Source organism: Cardiocondyla obscurior, linkage group LG22 (assembly GCF_019399895.1).
Source record: "Cardiocondyla obscurior isolate alpha-2009 linkage group LG22, Cobs3.1, whole genome shotgun sequence".
Lineage (NCBI taxonomy): Eukaryota > Metazoa > Arthropoda > Insecta > Hymenoptera > Formicidae > Cardiocondyla > Cardiocondyla obscurior.
This window is the reverse complement of record NC_091885.1, coordinates 2,043,758-2,059,273: the sequence shown is the minus strand read 5'-3', so window position 1 is coordinate 2,059,273 and position 15,516 is coordinate 2,043,758. Positions and strand designations below refer to the sequence as shown.

General features: G+C 36.3%; 2 protein-coding genes across 5 annotated transcripts in view; one reads left to right on the top strand and one right to left on the bottom strand.

Annotated features, from left to right (window-relative positions):
- Positions 1-954: 954 nt before the first annotated feature.
- Rrp46 (exosome complex component Rrp46) lies at positions 955-5,650 on the bottom strand. Of its 2 annotated transcripts, XM_070671048.1 has the most exons (6): positions 5,044-5,650; positions 1,870-1,974; positions 1,691-1,804; positions 1,488-1,609; positions 1,259-1,402; positions 955-1,173 (listed from the first exon to the last, which is right to left on the bottom strand). In XM_070671048.1, the coding sequence occupies exons 2-6, from the start codon at positions 1,967-1,969 to the stop codon at positions 991-993; spliced, it is 663 nt and encodes a 220-aa protein (XP_070527149.1). In that variant the 5' UTR covers positions 1,970-1,974; positions 5,044-5,650; the 3' UTR covers positions 955-990. The 2 variants fall into 2 exon arrangements, with proteins under 2 accessions (XP_070527149.1, XP_070527148.1); XM_070671047.1 differs by lacking the exon at positions 5,044-5,650 and having other exon boundaries at positions 1,870-4,001.
- A 5,985-nt stretch (positions 5,651-11,635) lies between these two features.
- Positions 11,636-15,516, top strand: part of Ppn (proteoglycan-like sulfated glycoprotein papilin) — a 54,594-nt gene continuing 50,713 nt past the window's right edge. The window contains exon 1 of one of the 3 annotated variants that reach the window (XM_070671025.1): positions 11,636-11,905. In XM_070671025.1, coding sequence (XP_070527126.1) covers positions 11,640-11,905 — 266 coding nt within the window. In that variant the 5' untranslated portion in view covers positions 11,636-11,639. The remainder of the gene's footprint in view (positions 11,906-15,516) is intronic. The other 2 variants (XM_070671024.1, XM_070671023.1) reach the window with 2 other exon arrangements.

The window sequence follows — 15,516 nt, the reverse complement described above, 5'->3', positions numbered from 1 at the left end:
TACAGGGTTATTTACATAAAACTGAGTTACATAAAAGGAAAAAAAATACATTTAATTATTTATATTACCTTATATTAACAGCCAAATTACGTTGATTTTTATCAATTGTATTGGACTTTTGTGGTTAAATATAATAATTGGCAATAAGATAGATTCTATTAACGTTTAGACCCCGAATGCATTTTACGCTAAAAAAACAAACAAAAAAACATATTTACAGTTTAAAACAATTTTTTTTTAAGTTAAAATGCGATGTTATAAATACAAATTAATATAGAACGTGTAAAATATTACCTTTTATTTTAGTTGATATAGCGTAGAAAGAAATATTATATCATACTCCAGAGGGCAGCAGAAATCAAGAAGTATGTTGCACCCTCTTTCGGTATCAGCCACAAACTGAAGAAGAAAACTATAATCGTTCAGGAAATAACCTAAAAAAAAAAGAGAATATTATTATTTAGTCGTAAAGAATAATAAATATTAAATTTATATACATTTTTTATAATTAAATGTGTTAAATTTTGGCTTTAAAATAATATTATATAAACCGTAAATACGTACAATCTTATTTACAACAAATAAAAAGGCATATACATACTGCATTATAATTAATATTTAAATACTTGTGCTAATAATAATTAAAAAATTGTATATCGACAACCAATATTTTTAATTGCCTTCCAGTCTACGTCGGAAATTTATCCATATAAGATATTACAAAGCGTGAGTTTTATACGCGTGTTTTATTTTTGTTTTTTTTGCATAAAAAATTGTTTGACATATAATAACTTTTATTAATAAAATTACAAACGTATATTTATATGCGCAGCGTTTCTTTGATACATCGTCACTGCCGGCCGTCGAACAGATAGATTTCTGAGCTCTGTGCACGTCGAAAATATGCAGTATGTATATTACACACAGATAATAATGAGGAAACATACAGGCAAGTAAAATAGGATATTTATTTGTAAACGAAAAAATATGTTAAATCACACTTGCATACTTTTTTATTACTTCCCTATAATAATCGAAAACATATTGACTGACTTGCCTGCACTTATTCATACAAGTCAAAAACTCATTTTGAGAAAATTGGCCTATGCTATGGCAACATACAACATCCTTCTTAATACTGTCAAATGCATATGTAAATTCTGCTCTCGCGTTCTGTAAATAAATAACGAAAAATGTTACTTCCTAAACAAGTACAATTTACCATTTGCTACTAAATAGTTTTAATATAAAAACATACCTTTAATTGTAAGCTATTTGGGTCCATGATTACTTCTCCTGTTTCTTTTTCTATCATACAACTCATGGCTGCAATAGTATACTTCATGGAAAGTCCAGAATTAATCAATGCCAAACATGCTGCGTTGATAGCACAAGCTAACAGCTAGAATTTTATTTATTTATACATTATTATTCAATCTTTACTAAAAAAAAATGTCTATCAATATATCGACAAATTAAAATCTTACCCCACCAGAATCTTGCATTTCTTGTAAATTAATACACACCATGGTGTTAGGATGAAATAAAACTAATATAGCAGATTCACAAGTTTCTTTAATATATGTCTCAATCAACCTGTCATCCACCTCTGAAACAATGATAGAAAACTGTTGTATGGATCTAATAGTTCATACAATGTTAATAAAAAATTTACTTTTAACAAACTTACTAGCTGGTCCTTTAAGAGGTGTATACGTAACTTCAATAGAAACTCTGTCATATGCCATTTTTTGACTTCTCGCTTCCAGAGGTCCATTTACCCCTGCGATAATAGTGGTATCACCTACAAGTGGAAAAGAATTGTATTATATCCAAACATATATATTTATTATTACATTCACTTCATACCTTGCATAAACATTGTAGAGCCATCAGATCTTGATAATAAACTAATTTCGCAATTCATTGGTCGTAACGAACAATTCAATTCAGTAGTATCTTCCGTCATTTCGTCTAAATTGAAAGGATTTATACGTACAATAATTAGCAACACAATATCATATGAGAGGTTAGAAATACAAGCTGCTGAACATGTGAATCGTGCGATGTAATGTTTACAGATTTATCATCTCCAGCAGCCATGGACGTCCATGCCAGCAGCTCATAAGACTCCGTATGGTATCGCCATCTACATCGATCTGACTAAAGACTAATACTACTGAAATATATGGTTGTATGTATGATGTGCACGGAGCGACGAAATTAACAATAGCATCTTTCGATAAGAAAGTAAAGAGAGGTGGACCGATTTCTTTCTCCACCGTCTTTACTCTATCTTTCTGTATATTTTGTTCTTCGATTACTGTCTGTGTAATTAAGATTTGCTATCAAATAGCTTGATAAAGCACCCTTGCAAGTAACAATTAAAAACAGTTTTACAATGGAAATTAAAATATTTAATCGCCTAACGTCGACGATCTTTTCTCTTTTCTCAGGTTTCCACGAAACATATCGTCCTTTTTTAACAATAAGAATGAACCGACTGTAATGACATGACATTAATTTGACGTAGGAGAAACCAAGGAAAACTGAATCTGTTTCAAAATAAACTCATAACGCTTTGCTGTTTTTTTTTCTTGCCACGTACGTCTTTCGTCTAGAGTCTACGGCGTGAAATTTTCATTTTTCGTTTACACTTTAGTCTTTTTTCATTCAGTACTATCGTACATCGTTTATAATACAAATTCTAATATTTATATGCATACCACCAGATATTATAGATAACAAAGTAGCTACGTGAATTAACTTTATGGATGCTTTATAGACGCGCTCACAAATACTCATTGCTCTGAGCTCCGTTTCATTAAAAGGCATCACGTACCGGTATCGCCAAGTTTCCCGTACAGTATCGAACAATCTGTCGTGCAATTACTATCTGCTGCGGTGTAACCGTCGGAAGTTCGATCTACTCGTCTAGGCCAGGCGTGTTGCATACAAAATACACCTAAATACAATTACTGCAAGGTAGTGACGGTGGTATTTCAAAACAAGTGTGAGATACTAGCTAAATATTCATTTTCGATCGTCAAGTGTCCCTTTTAATATTCTGATAATAATTTCTAGATTTACCCCAAAATCTAAGACACTAATTAATAGCAAAGAAATGTTTATTAAATAAATAGAGTTACTAAATGATCACATCTATGATTGATTGTTGAAAGTAAATAAAAAATTATTTAATTGACAGTATCGAGTCAAAATTATTTGTCTCTAGCTTTTTCAAATTTTACTAATATTTTAAAATATATTATATTAATATATAATATGGAGAATATTTAAAAAGCATTATTTAAAAATTAATATAATTATCTTTGTCACAGTTGTATAACTAAATTTTTTTTCCTATGGAGAACGTACGCAGCGAATATCTAAAATATGTAGAAAATAAAAGGGCGTCACAAAGGGAATACAATTGTATAGCTTTTATCGCAGAAAATTCAGTGATGCGCGTACAAACTGTCACCCGATTCCGAAGAAATATCTTGGCGCGTTAGATATCGTGCTCCACGCTCGGAACGGTGGTGCTTTTTCCACGGTATAAGAATATGTCATTTTTATTATGTAGTTTTCTACGTTTCACTGCACGTTACTTGCAAAAATTGGACGCGATGTCACATCGCCGGATACTGACTGTCAGTAATATTATCGTCTAACGTAACCACTACGCAAGCTCTGTTTGGTAACTTATATCAACGCCAACTGATTTTTTTTAATCGACACTGTTCATCCGTTTCTTCTATTCATCGCCATCCTGTGCCGCGAAATCGCGGCGATTGTTGTTACAAAAATACAAAATCTTATCTAATGACCTAATTATTTCAACATGCTCCATACTGCTAAAAATGTCTTTAATCAGCTTCGTTAAAAGTGGACCGATAGCTGAGATAAACGTTTCCTACGCATTTCCAAGCAAAAATTCAGACTAATATAGAAAAAAGAATTGTACCATTTAAGTGAGTAAGTGAACGTAGTTAAGTGCACACATATCTAAATATTTAGAATAAAATAATGCGCATAGATACGATTTTTTTAAGTATTTGTAAATAATTAAAAAATTTTTTATATATGCGTGTCTTTTTTATTTTATTCTTTCTTTCTTTCTTTGTATTCTGAATCTATTATATGTACTTATAGTGCAATAACACAATCATTCCAAGCATAATTTTCTGAATGAACGAATTAAAAAGAAAACGTATAATATGAATAAATAACGTGACTCGATAAAGATGAATCACACGAGAATATTATAGTTTCTATCAGCCTACATCCTGGAACATAGTTATCGTCTATCGGGTGTCCTAAATATGACGAACATTTTTCGAGGTCACTGGCTGTTTCCTTTTTACGCCCACCCTCTTTTTATAGTATAGAACACGTGTTCCGTCTTCAAAAAATACCACGGTGATAAATGACGCGGCTTTCCGATTGAAAAGTTCTTAAAGTCTATGCTAAAAATATCTAGTGCTCCAAAGATGTGATTATTTTTACGTCTGCTTGTAAATTGTCTACGTTAATAAATAAAATAAAATATATTGTAGACTAAAAGACGGATACAGCGTTCGCTGTGGCGACGGCGGCCAGCGTACGTAACCTTGGGTGGGGTGCATTGAGTCTCACACAAAGCGCGTATGTGTCGCGGAGTGTCGGTCGCCGGGGACTGAGAGGGAACACACCCTACTACTACTTCCACCTTCCTCGACGGCCGAGGGGAAGATCGAGAGAGGAAAGTCACGTACGATAGCCGCGGTCGCCGATCGCCGCTGGTACCGGCATGTTCACTTTACAATGTAAATTTTAGTACAAGATGTTATAAAAATAATAATTAACTGTTACGAACGTTTTAAATATAATTAAAGGCGATATTTACGATGCACAAAATTATTGCAATGAGCACCTCATTAGATTTGATCCGCGATTTATCAACACTAGAAATTACAGAGCGTCGCGTCATTAAATTCGGACATTGATTAATAATTATAATTGAGTAATCTACGGTTAATGGCGTGTTGCTGATTTACTTACATTTGTGTTTTCCGATTAGGTTGGAGTATTTTTCATCCTTCCGTCCTTCCGTGGTAGTGTCCGGATTATCCTGACGGTGCCGAGAGTTTGTGGCGAACTCTAAGTGGCAAACGAGACGGGCCGCGGAATGTTCCTCGCGCACTTTATCTTTCACGAGTTCTTCGAAAATCACTGGCTCGAAACAAGTTCAGAATCTCAGCCGCGACGGAGAAGACGCGCGAGGTGCAGTCGCCATTGACGAAATCCCGCGCATTTATGATGGCAATCGTCGGAACTTGCCTCTGAATATTTTAATGGGAGCCGAAGTTGGCTCCCATCAGAATAAATTTCTTTGCGTTAAATGGTACCTCTGCGTAGCGAGCAGAGAACACTAAGTACACCTCTAAAAATAAACTGCGCATGTGCGACGGTGCGCCGTACCTACCTGCGCATCTCTCTCTCTCACTTGCCTCTGTGGGACCGTCGGAGTAAGATCTGCGGAGGAGTGCTCCAGATATCTAACCAAGGACGATACAAGCCCAGCGAAAAATCTCTTCTCCCGTCTATCCTGTACATACGACGAGCACTCAGTATCAGCTTTCCTTCTTTCTAAGTAAGTTTTACCCCCATTTATACGGCAATTATGTTCGTTTCTTTGTGCCGGTCGCGTAAATCACGAATGATTGATTCAGGCCTAGCTTTGCGTCGCGGACGGCATCGAAGGTTGCGTGTCGTAGACTACGTCGAAGCTCGTGTCGCGGATAGTGTTGAAACTCGCACGGTGTAACTTTCGTCGAAGGTCGCGCGTTGTGGACGGCATTGAGGTTACGTGTCGTAGACTGCGTCGAAGCTTGCGTGTCGCGGATAGCGTTGAAACTCGCACGGCGTAACTTGCGTCGAAGCTCGCGCGTTGTGGACGGTATCGAAGGTTGCGTGTCGTAGACTGCGTCGAAGCTCGAGTGTCGCGGATAGCGTTGAAATTTGCACGGCGTAACTTGCATCGAAGGTCGCGCGTTGTGGACGGCATCGACGGTGCGTGTCGTAGACTGCGTTGAAGGTCGCGCGTCGCGGACGGCATCGAAGGTTGCGTGTCGTAGACTGCGTCGAAGCTCGAGTGTCGCGGATAGCGTTGAAACTCACGCGGCGTAACATGCGTCGAAAGTCGCACGTCGTGAACGACATCAAAGCTCGAGCGTCGTAAATGGCATTGATGCTCGGGCGCGCAGTACACGAGGATCGCCTGACACAAGATCACCGATCCACAAATCGCCGGCTACGCAGCAAAGATGTAGGAGCAGTCAAAAAATAGATCAACGCGTTAGCTGACGCTCTAACTTACTTTACGCGTTATTCCTAGTTTTATGCCCTTGCCGGTGATCGAGCACACAACTGACGAAGAAGCCTAGGACAATCGCAAGATTTAGAACAATTTCGGCGGCGAACGAAGCTCGCGCACGCGACTTTCACGTCGTCACGTTGTGCATAATGGTCAAACGCAGCTAGCAACGCGAGCAGGTCTATACACGAGTTGTAAAATAATTGCATTTTTTAAATATATTTATAATTAATTTGTTAATAATCACCTAAAATTTTTGTTCTGTTTTAGATCCAGAAAAGACAGTACAAAGAGTCACACGATCTGAATGGAAATTTTTTTACAACAGTAAAGATACTATAAACATAAATCGAAAGGTCAGGCGTTCGTTGCCTTGAGCTGTAGTCAATCTTCCAGAGTCGCTTGAGCAGGCACGCAATAAACACAGATAGCAGAGCTTTATGCGAAGGTAAACATTTTTAGGTATTTAACAAATTTAACAAATATAGCTATCACGTACCGCAAGTTAACTTCTGCGATTAATAATACTAACACGGAGAAAGGCGCTGAATATTTTATACGCGGAGAGTACATACAAAGCGAATTATATATTTTTATATAGTATATTAATTTTTGATTTGTCATTAACCAAAAAAAATCTTTTGTTCTGTTTCAGATTAAGATCTAAAGAAGAAGCTGAAACTGTTTCCGTCGCAAGTAAATTTGTGAGTGACAGAAAGACCCAGCCCGGACAATTGGAGGAGAGTAGGAGGCTTTGGAAAGGCATCAGGCATCGGCGGAGCAACTTTATGTAAGATTCACTTTTCCTTAACACAAAACTAATAGCCTTGTACTTTTTTTTTACTTGTACTATTTTTTTTATACTACTTTTTTACTTGTACAATTTAATTATTTTAAGAAAATTAACATTTTTAGCATCTTTATATTAATCAAATTTTATATTTATTTGTTTCAGATCAGCTGTAACCATTAACTCCGCCGTAAAGTAAGCCGCATGTTTTTTTTTGTATATTATATGTATAAAAATTTCGGGTGGGAAAAATAAAATATACACAGAAAAATATTTAAAAAATTCACATAAATCGGTTACTTAGGATATATCGCGTAAATCGGGTACTTCGCGTAAACTTATTCGCGTATTATTTATATCCAGTAGCAGTAGTTGTAGTGCTTATATATGAATTGAATTATATAAATGTGCCAATTTATTAATTTGCTACTAACTATTGTTTTCTTACAGCTAAAGTAAAACTTATTGTCCGAAAAAAAATTTAAAGTATCGTCGCCGCCGATATTCAAATAAACGAACCACGGTCGGGGTTTGTTTCGGATACCGAATACAAGTAAACGGGCGTCCGAATTTTATTATATACATCTTTAAATCGGGAGTGCCACCAAGATCGTGCGATTAGCTTTCATTAATAATTCGCGCGCGTATTCGCGAGTGACGCGAGTGATTTGTAACCTGTGGAGAGGCGATCCAACAATGATTGCTGAGAGGAGGACCAGGTCCCGGATGGACATCAGGCATCAGCGGAGCACCGTTTGGGTAGGTATCTTTTCTGATTTACATAAATGTAAAAACAAATTAAAAATAAAAGAGTTTTTTTTGAAAAGTAGGTTATTATATTTTCAAATATCTTTTTCAAATAATTCATAAAAATAAAAATTGTATTTAAAATCGATAATTATTATCTTATACATATTTTTAATTCTATTTTTTCTTTTGTGTGTTACAGAATGTCATCCCATCATTGGACCTTGTAGCTGAACTCCGCTCGCGTCGCATCAAATGTGAGTGACCAATTTTTTTTACCGAGGCAACGAATCAACGATTTATAATAAAATAGTTATATTACATTATAGTATTTATTAAAACTAAAAATATATTAATATTAAGTAATAATTCAAAAATATTAAAGTTCGTAGATTTGTTGCCTATAATAATATTAGTTGCATAGTTGAAAAAGTAGTTTAGTTTGGGGAATTGAAAGACGTTTCGTCTTTCTCAATTATACGATATAGTCGACAATCTCGACTAATTTCCGTTTTAAAACTCCGTTTTACTCGTCCGCATAATAATTTAATTCTCGCTAAAAAAAAAAACATTTTAAACGGAAAAACAGTAATAAAACCTTAATCTAACCGAACGCTATAAATATAAGTAGTTTACTCAATTATAATTATCATATAGAAATTATTAAAATTAATTAATGTCCCCAATTATAATGACGCGTGCGAATTAAGATCATTATGAAATAGTGCGCGCGTAGCGCGTGCGAAGTTTCTTCTAATATGAAATAAAATTTCCTGTTAACATTGTTGAAATAGAGTCGCGATCGCGTGCCGCTTTAATTAACAATCGATTGCTATAACGGTCAATAAGCTGAAATTATGGTCGTGCCACGCATCGTTGGTGAGATATGCGATTAAAACACGTGGCAAGCTCTAAACGCAGTTCGACTGCATACGGTCCGAGATTTCAAAATTTCAAGAGACATAACAGGTGGTGTTGGCCGAGCATATCACACATGATTCTACGAGCGTAGTGTTCGACATGCCTTTCAATGCGCCAGCTGCGTCACTCGGCATTCCACTCGGCACTTCGCCGCTGCATAATGCTACGTAATTAACAAAATGGTATGCCGATTAATAAAACGTGAGCGCATGATTGCCTACCCGGTGGTTGGCATGTATCGAACGAACGGATTCGAAGCAGAACGCGGATTACCCGATTCGCCAAAATTCAATAGCCGCCGCCGTTTGACGCGCATTGTTCGCGCGACGGCCAGATGCGTTAATTAACAAAAGGCCGTTAATGTATGAGCGTCTATCGCAGATGCGATTTTCAACCGATAACGATGATAAACGAGTTAGGATAATCCGACTCTTGCTCGTGCGCGGGGTAGCGTGATAGTCCGATAGACGACAATTACGGTATTTTCCTCAACAAATCTATTTTCCACAATCTATCGCGGCCGATGACGCGATACAGTCGAGTCGAAGCGTTTTCTTGAAAATAAAAATATTCCATTCAAGCACGTAAATGTTAATATTTAGCACATTGTTCCACATTTATCTAAAATTGATAAAAAACATTCTCGTATAAAAGAAAACTTATATTTTGAAAAATTTTTTAATAAAAGCCCTATGAGACGCCACCCAAATTTTCTTACGTATAAAAATTTTACTATTTTTATAAATCCTAATATTTAAAGAGAACTAGAGTAGCGACAAGGAGAAATATAGTTTCCGGGATTTTTCTTGAGATTCCTTTGCTACGCTTCACCGGCGATGCTCTTAAAGAAGAGCAAAGAACGATAAATTTGTTAATCAAGCGGCATTGGACGCATTTCGAACGTAGACGGCGAGTGCCGGAGTTGGTGCTCGTAATTCGCGGAGGCGTTGGAGTATGAATGAGTCCCCACCATTGTCTCTCCCTTTGAACAATCTCGTTCTCTCGCCACCCCGTCGTCTCTCGGCAGCTCTGCTCGTCCCCTCCACATCTTTATTTTCTTCCTCTTCGTCTTTTCTCTTCCTATTCCTCCTCTCCCTTTATTTCTCTCTCTTTTTCTTTTGTATCGTCATTCTTCTTCGGTTTCTCTTTCTCACACCCACATAAAAACCCGCTCGTATCGAGGGTCGGTTCTCTCTTCGAGTTCCATGCTTCTTTCAATCAGTTTTCTCCAGTGAGTTGTACGCGCGCGTTCTTTCGTGAGGACCGGCTTCCGTGTCGGAGAGACTTTAGGCCCTACCACGAGAAACAGAAACGAAACTAGTTGTGTTGAAATAAGAGCTTATTCTCCTTGGCGTTCCGTGGATACCCGTAAAACGGGAGAGTCACACAGTCTTCACCATGCGCCATAGACTTTCGAGGTTGGTCACATTTTGCTCACGCAACCAACATTTTCATTTAACAAAATCATTGAGGCATACCTTAATTATTTAGACTATCAGTTTACTCTTTGTTGCACATTTATAATTAAAAACTATATTTTTTTTATATATCGCATGTTGTTTAATAAAAATTTATTCGCTGTTTAATAAATAACAGACTTTAATACAGCGTATTAATTCGAGACAAAGCGACTAAAAGATGAATTCCCTTCCCGTTGAATAATATGCAATTTGAAGTCCTTTCATTCAAAATAGAAAATTATCCTGCTCTCGGACAGTTACTCTTACAGTTATTAAAACGATTTAGTATGAAATGCGCGCAAGTTTATGTCTACCGGATCTCATTATTAAAAGTTTCACTTCTCCCGTCTTAAAGTTTGGTAATGCCATTTTGTCTTCAAAGTACAGTTTATGTGATGACAATTATGTGATATTAAGTAAAAAAAAAAAAAATAATTTTATTTAATATGGCAATAAAAAAAAATATAATGGTTGCGCAACTATTATATTTGTAAAGAGAACGCGAAATTGAAACAAATTTTGTCCCGACTTAATTTAACCTCAGTTTTATATAAAATAAAAAATTTTTATCTTCAAGTTATGTAAAATATTAGAATATATATATATATATATATATATTTTTTTTTTTTGCATATATTCAGAACTCTTCTAAACTCTCAAGTATTTTATTAATTTTATTCTTTCCTCACGCTGAGCGATCGATAGTACGCATATCATATTAGCGGTAACGTTATAAATAAATTGTGCAACTAAATTTAACAAAAATTTAATTAATACTCCTATATGTTTTATACAAAAATAATTTATACAGTTAATTAGGTATGATTAATTTAAAAATCACCGGAATTTTGCATTGTAATATTTTTTCAATGTTGCACAGTTTAATTTTTATTATTCCGATACATATCTCGCACTCCTTATCTTTCAATTAGTCAGGTTTATTAATCCCAATGTCCTTGTATTTGCATCATCTAGTTTTACGTTCTAGTTATGATGCACGTGCACATTCAAGTGAAACAAATAATTTCCTGTTATCAAATCCATCGTTAAAAAAAAGGGAAAATAAAATAATTAGCATTCATTATTCCACTGATGTGAAATCAATGTCTTGCAGTATATTAACATTCGTAATTTATGCACAATTTTTATTCGTTGTATAAAAATAAAAATTTCAAATAATTATTATTGCGTATGGAGGCAAATGTCGCGATTATAAATTTTAAATAAGTTTTGTTGACGAAAATTTAATAACGACAGTATGTTGCCGTATGTTTTGACGTTAATTAAAAAAAACAGAGACTTCGATGTGCCACGTGTACTTGTATAGTCGAAAACTTAATGAGATACGAAAGCTCGCGATGGGATGAGAGGACAAAAGCGAAATTTGCGGCACCTTCGGTATCGGGAGGCCGCAGTGTGGTCCATGACCGGTCGACGCTGCAGCCTCCTCCCGGTTTCAGAGAGAATCGGAGTCACGCTCAGTCAGTGGCCGACTCTCGTCCGTGGAGGTGGTGCGCGTTATCGCTCCTTCGGCTCCTTTCTCGACAGTGCGCCGAAAAGAGTTTTTCGACTTTTGCATACGTCACAAGGTTTATCTTCATCGGGTATGACGAACATCAGGAGCACGTGGTTAGTCGAAAAGTTTAAAACGATTGCATTTCTTTTTTTTTCTTTTTCTTTTTCTTTTTTTTTTATTTTTTACATATATATTCACAACTTTCAAATTGGCGTTTTTCAATCATCGTGCGTTGAATGCTCTTTTCAGCTTACTTCTTCTTAGATTTAGGTCTCAATTTCTTCCTTTCTCCGTCTCTCTTTCTTAGGCTGGAAATCGATTTTCGTTTAGCCCGTTTTTATGAAGCGCACGGAAGTACCCAATTACGAAACCATTTAAAGGGAGTTTTAATTAAAAACTGAGGTGGTTTTTGTGCGTGATTTGGTTGCTTTCTATCGTGCCGCACTTACTCAAAGATATTATGCGTAATTAATAATTATGTTATACAGTTATTTGTAATAATGAAAAGTTTATCGACATGATCGAAACTTCTTCTCGTTACTTCTGTACCTTTTCTTCGCTTTCTGCAGTAATTCAAGTTCGTGTCGGGATATTATCGAGATTAATAATATCGTAATTACTGTATACATATATTCGAATTAATAAAATTTTGTATCAAGTTACTGATTCAACCAGCAAATTTTACGGTAAATAATTTGAAAATTTGGATAATTTATACACTTGCACCTACATATATCGGCGCTTGCATTCGTAAAATAATTTATAAAATTCTTATTGCGATTTTGAATTATGTATAGTTTCTCAAATGGCTTGATCGTTAAATATGTGAAAACTCCGTTTTAGAAAAGTTTTCATTTTTACTTCCCCAGCAAGCGTTCACATTTCTTCTGACATGCAGAATTCGCACACATGTTTCAGAAATAGGAGATGGTCTTCGTGCGTTCTTCGAGACGTGAATAGTAGATCGGTAGACATGTGTCTCTCTTTTAACTATTTACTTGACAGAGTGACGTAAACGCTTTTAATTATCTCATTACACATTGCTCATTATTTATTTTTTTAGAATTATGATTTTTTAAAGTAATTTCATATAATCGTATAATCTTGTCACTGCAAATACAATCGTCAACTTTATTCATTTCGCGGCTATATGTCTATCACGTTTATTCAACATATTTATTTCTCGTTGTCATATAATGCAAATCCGGAAATTGCACTTTATTACCGTTGTTTTTTTTTTTTTCTATCTGATCTGTGTTAAGCCATTAAGCAATACTTCCCTTGTATATTTTAATAACATCGCGGACACTTCCAATTAACTTACGTTTCAATATAAATTATTACATATTTACACAAGCCGCGAAAATTTAATGTCTTTGCCTTCGGTTTACGCTTGTAACAGTACTTTACTTGTGGTAGTTATAAAGGGTTATTGTAACGAGCTTTCAGGTACCATCCTCCTGCCTAGCTTTGACAGGACAATGGTTTATGCTAATACCTACTGATTCTATGTAGACGTCTTTCTGAGTCCGTACACAGAATACGCGTGTAACACGTGGAATTTAAAATTTTACCAGCGTCACACTTGCAAATGACGCAAGAATTAGCGTTGCATTTGCAAATTGTTTTGTTTAATAAAATCACGGCTTGCATTTTTTGAAAATATAAAAAATTGAAGAATAAAATATTAGCCTCGTAATTCGCTGATGCTCTAATATTTTTTTGAATTTTAAATCCGGGAGGTCTATTTCGTAGAACAAAGGGTCGTAGGTTTGTGCAAATAATTTGGCATCAATCGAATAAATACGTGTTCCATTGGTTCCACCCTATGTACGTTCGTTCATAGAAATTTCCAACGCGAAAAGCACTCTGTCAGGTATATCCGGCCGCATATGTTGCAGACAATCCTGCATTTCGTGGCTTATTTTAGTTTCTCCGAGAGAGGGGAGAGGGAGGGAAGACTGTTATTTCTGTTCCATAAGTTAATACTCCAAGGAGCAGCCCTTGTGTTTGGTTAAATACCAAACTGTTTCAAAACACTCGAAAGTATTACGGTTTTGTTTATTGTTGAACCTTTTTGTTTGCGTAAATGAGATTATCGCGTGGGAGGATAGGTCAACGCGCTGAAAAAAAAAAAAAATATTTAATCGCCTGCATATTCCTCGATCACGGAAAAGAGATCGCTAATTAAATTTAGATCAATCACGTTTCGGCGATTGAAATTGATTAGATACGCGTACACGTTATAATTACCGTTCATTATTTCTAATCGTATTTACTCGTTTCACTTTTGACGACAAGTAAAAGAAATGTTAATTTATTCTCGGAAGATTTGACCGGATGATTACTCCAAGTAATTGGATTGTTCCTCATCCGTAACGAACTTGATTCAACTGCAGTCGAGTACCATTTAATGCATTTAAGATTTAAAGACGATGTGTACCTTCGATTTAAATAATTAGAACTTAACATTCAACATTTTCATGGGGTTCAAATCGCTGAACGCAATTTTATTTTATTTTATTTTATTTTATTTTATTTTATTTTTGCCCTTTTTAATTAAAAAAAATATTTTATCAACGCGTTTATAATTAATTGGCAAATTATTAATATTTTTTTTTTCTCGGGTCAAAGATAAAAGTTGTATTTATACAACGAGCTTACAACACTTAAGATTATATCAGTGCCAGAACTTATGCACGACAGGAACCGGTGTAACATGATAGTTGGTCAGATTTTTTTTCCCGATTAAGATGACAATCATTCACTGGCCCTTGTTGTGGGCAACAACTCGCAAACCGACAACGTAACTTTCGTCGGTCGATTTTTTTCGACAGCAATACCCGCGGCACCAATCTTCTACAGTCGCGCCGTTTGATCCGCTTAATAGCCGCAGTTAAACATCTTCGTGAATCATCGATATAGAGATATACGTACGAGAGCATCTCGCTCTTTTTCCCTTCCCGATCGTATATTACGTCGTGCCTCTCGTGCGCAATTTCTTTCCACGAAGGACCAAAGGTTCCGCTAGCCTTGTACCGCTCGATTTTACGCGTCACGATACGATCGTACTTAGCCTGATGAATGATCCTCGTTGATTGCGAGTTATTATATCCGCCAGCGAGAAATTAAATGCGCGTGTCTTATTTTCTCCGTGGACAAATGCATCTCGCGTCGATGACTGTGGCCGCGAGTTGCGAGTGTGAGAACGAGGTGGGTCGATGACGAGTCAACTGTCATCAGCTGCGCGAGCTCGTTGACGGATTACTTCGAGAGATGACTCGCGCGCACACGCGGCTCGCTCGCCGTTAAACACTTTGTCGTAAAATCGTGAATCGAAAGGAACGACGGAGCTTTCCAACGTAAAAAGACTCGGTGTACTCATCTCCGTTAAAGATTCCGCTTTTCATTTACGCCTTGTACTTGTCAGTCGCGTGAGAGTTATACGCACGGCCACCTTTCGCGCCGTATCTTTTCTCGCCTTTTTTTTTTTTTTCGTACGCGCGCGATGAGCACAAGCGCGGAAGGGTTGCATTCTCTTCTTTTCCCTTCCATCCCTATCACGATATTTTATCGACTATAGTCACTCGCTCGCGTTGGAGATGCACGAGGATACGATATAACCGGTCCTTTATTTTCCCTTCCCCTTTCCTAGCGCCCTTTCTTACGTGAAAACGAACGGAGAAAAAAAAGAAACCGCGAGTTTCTTGGCTATCTTTTCCCA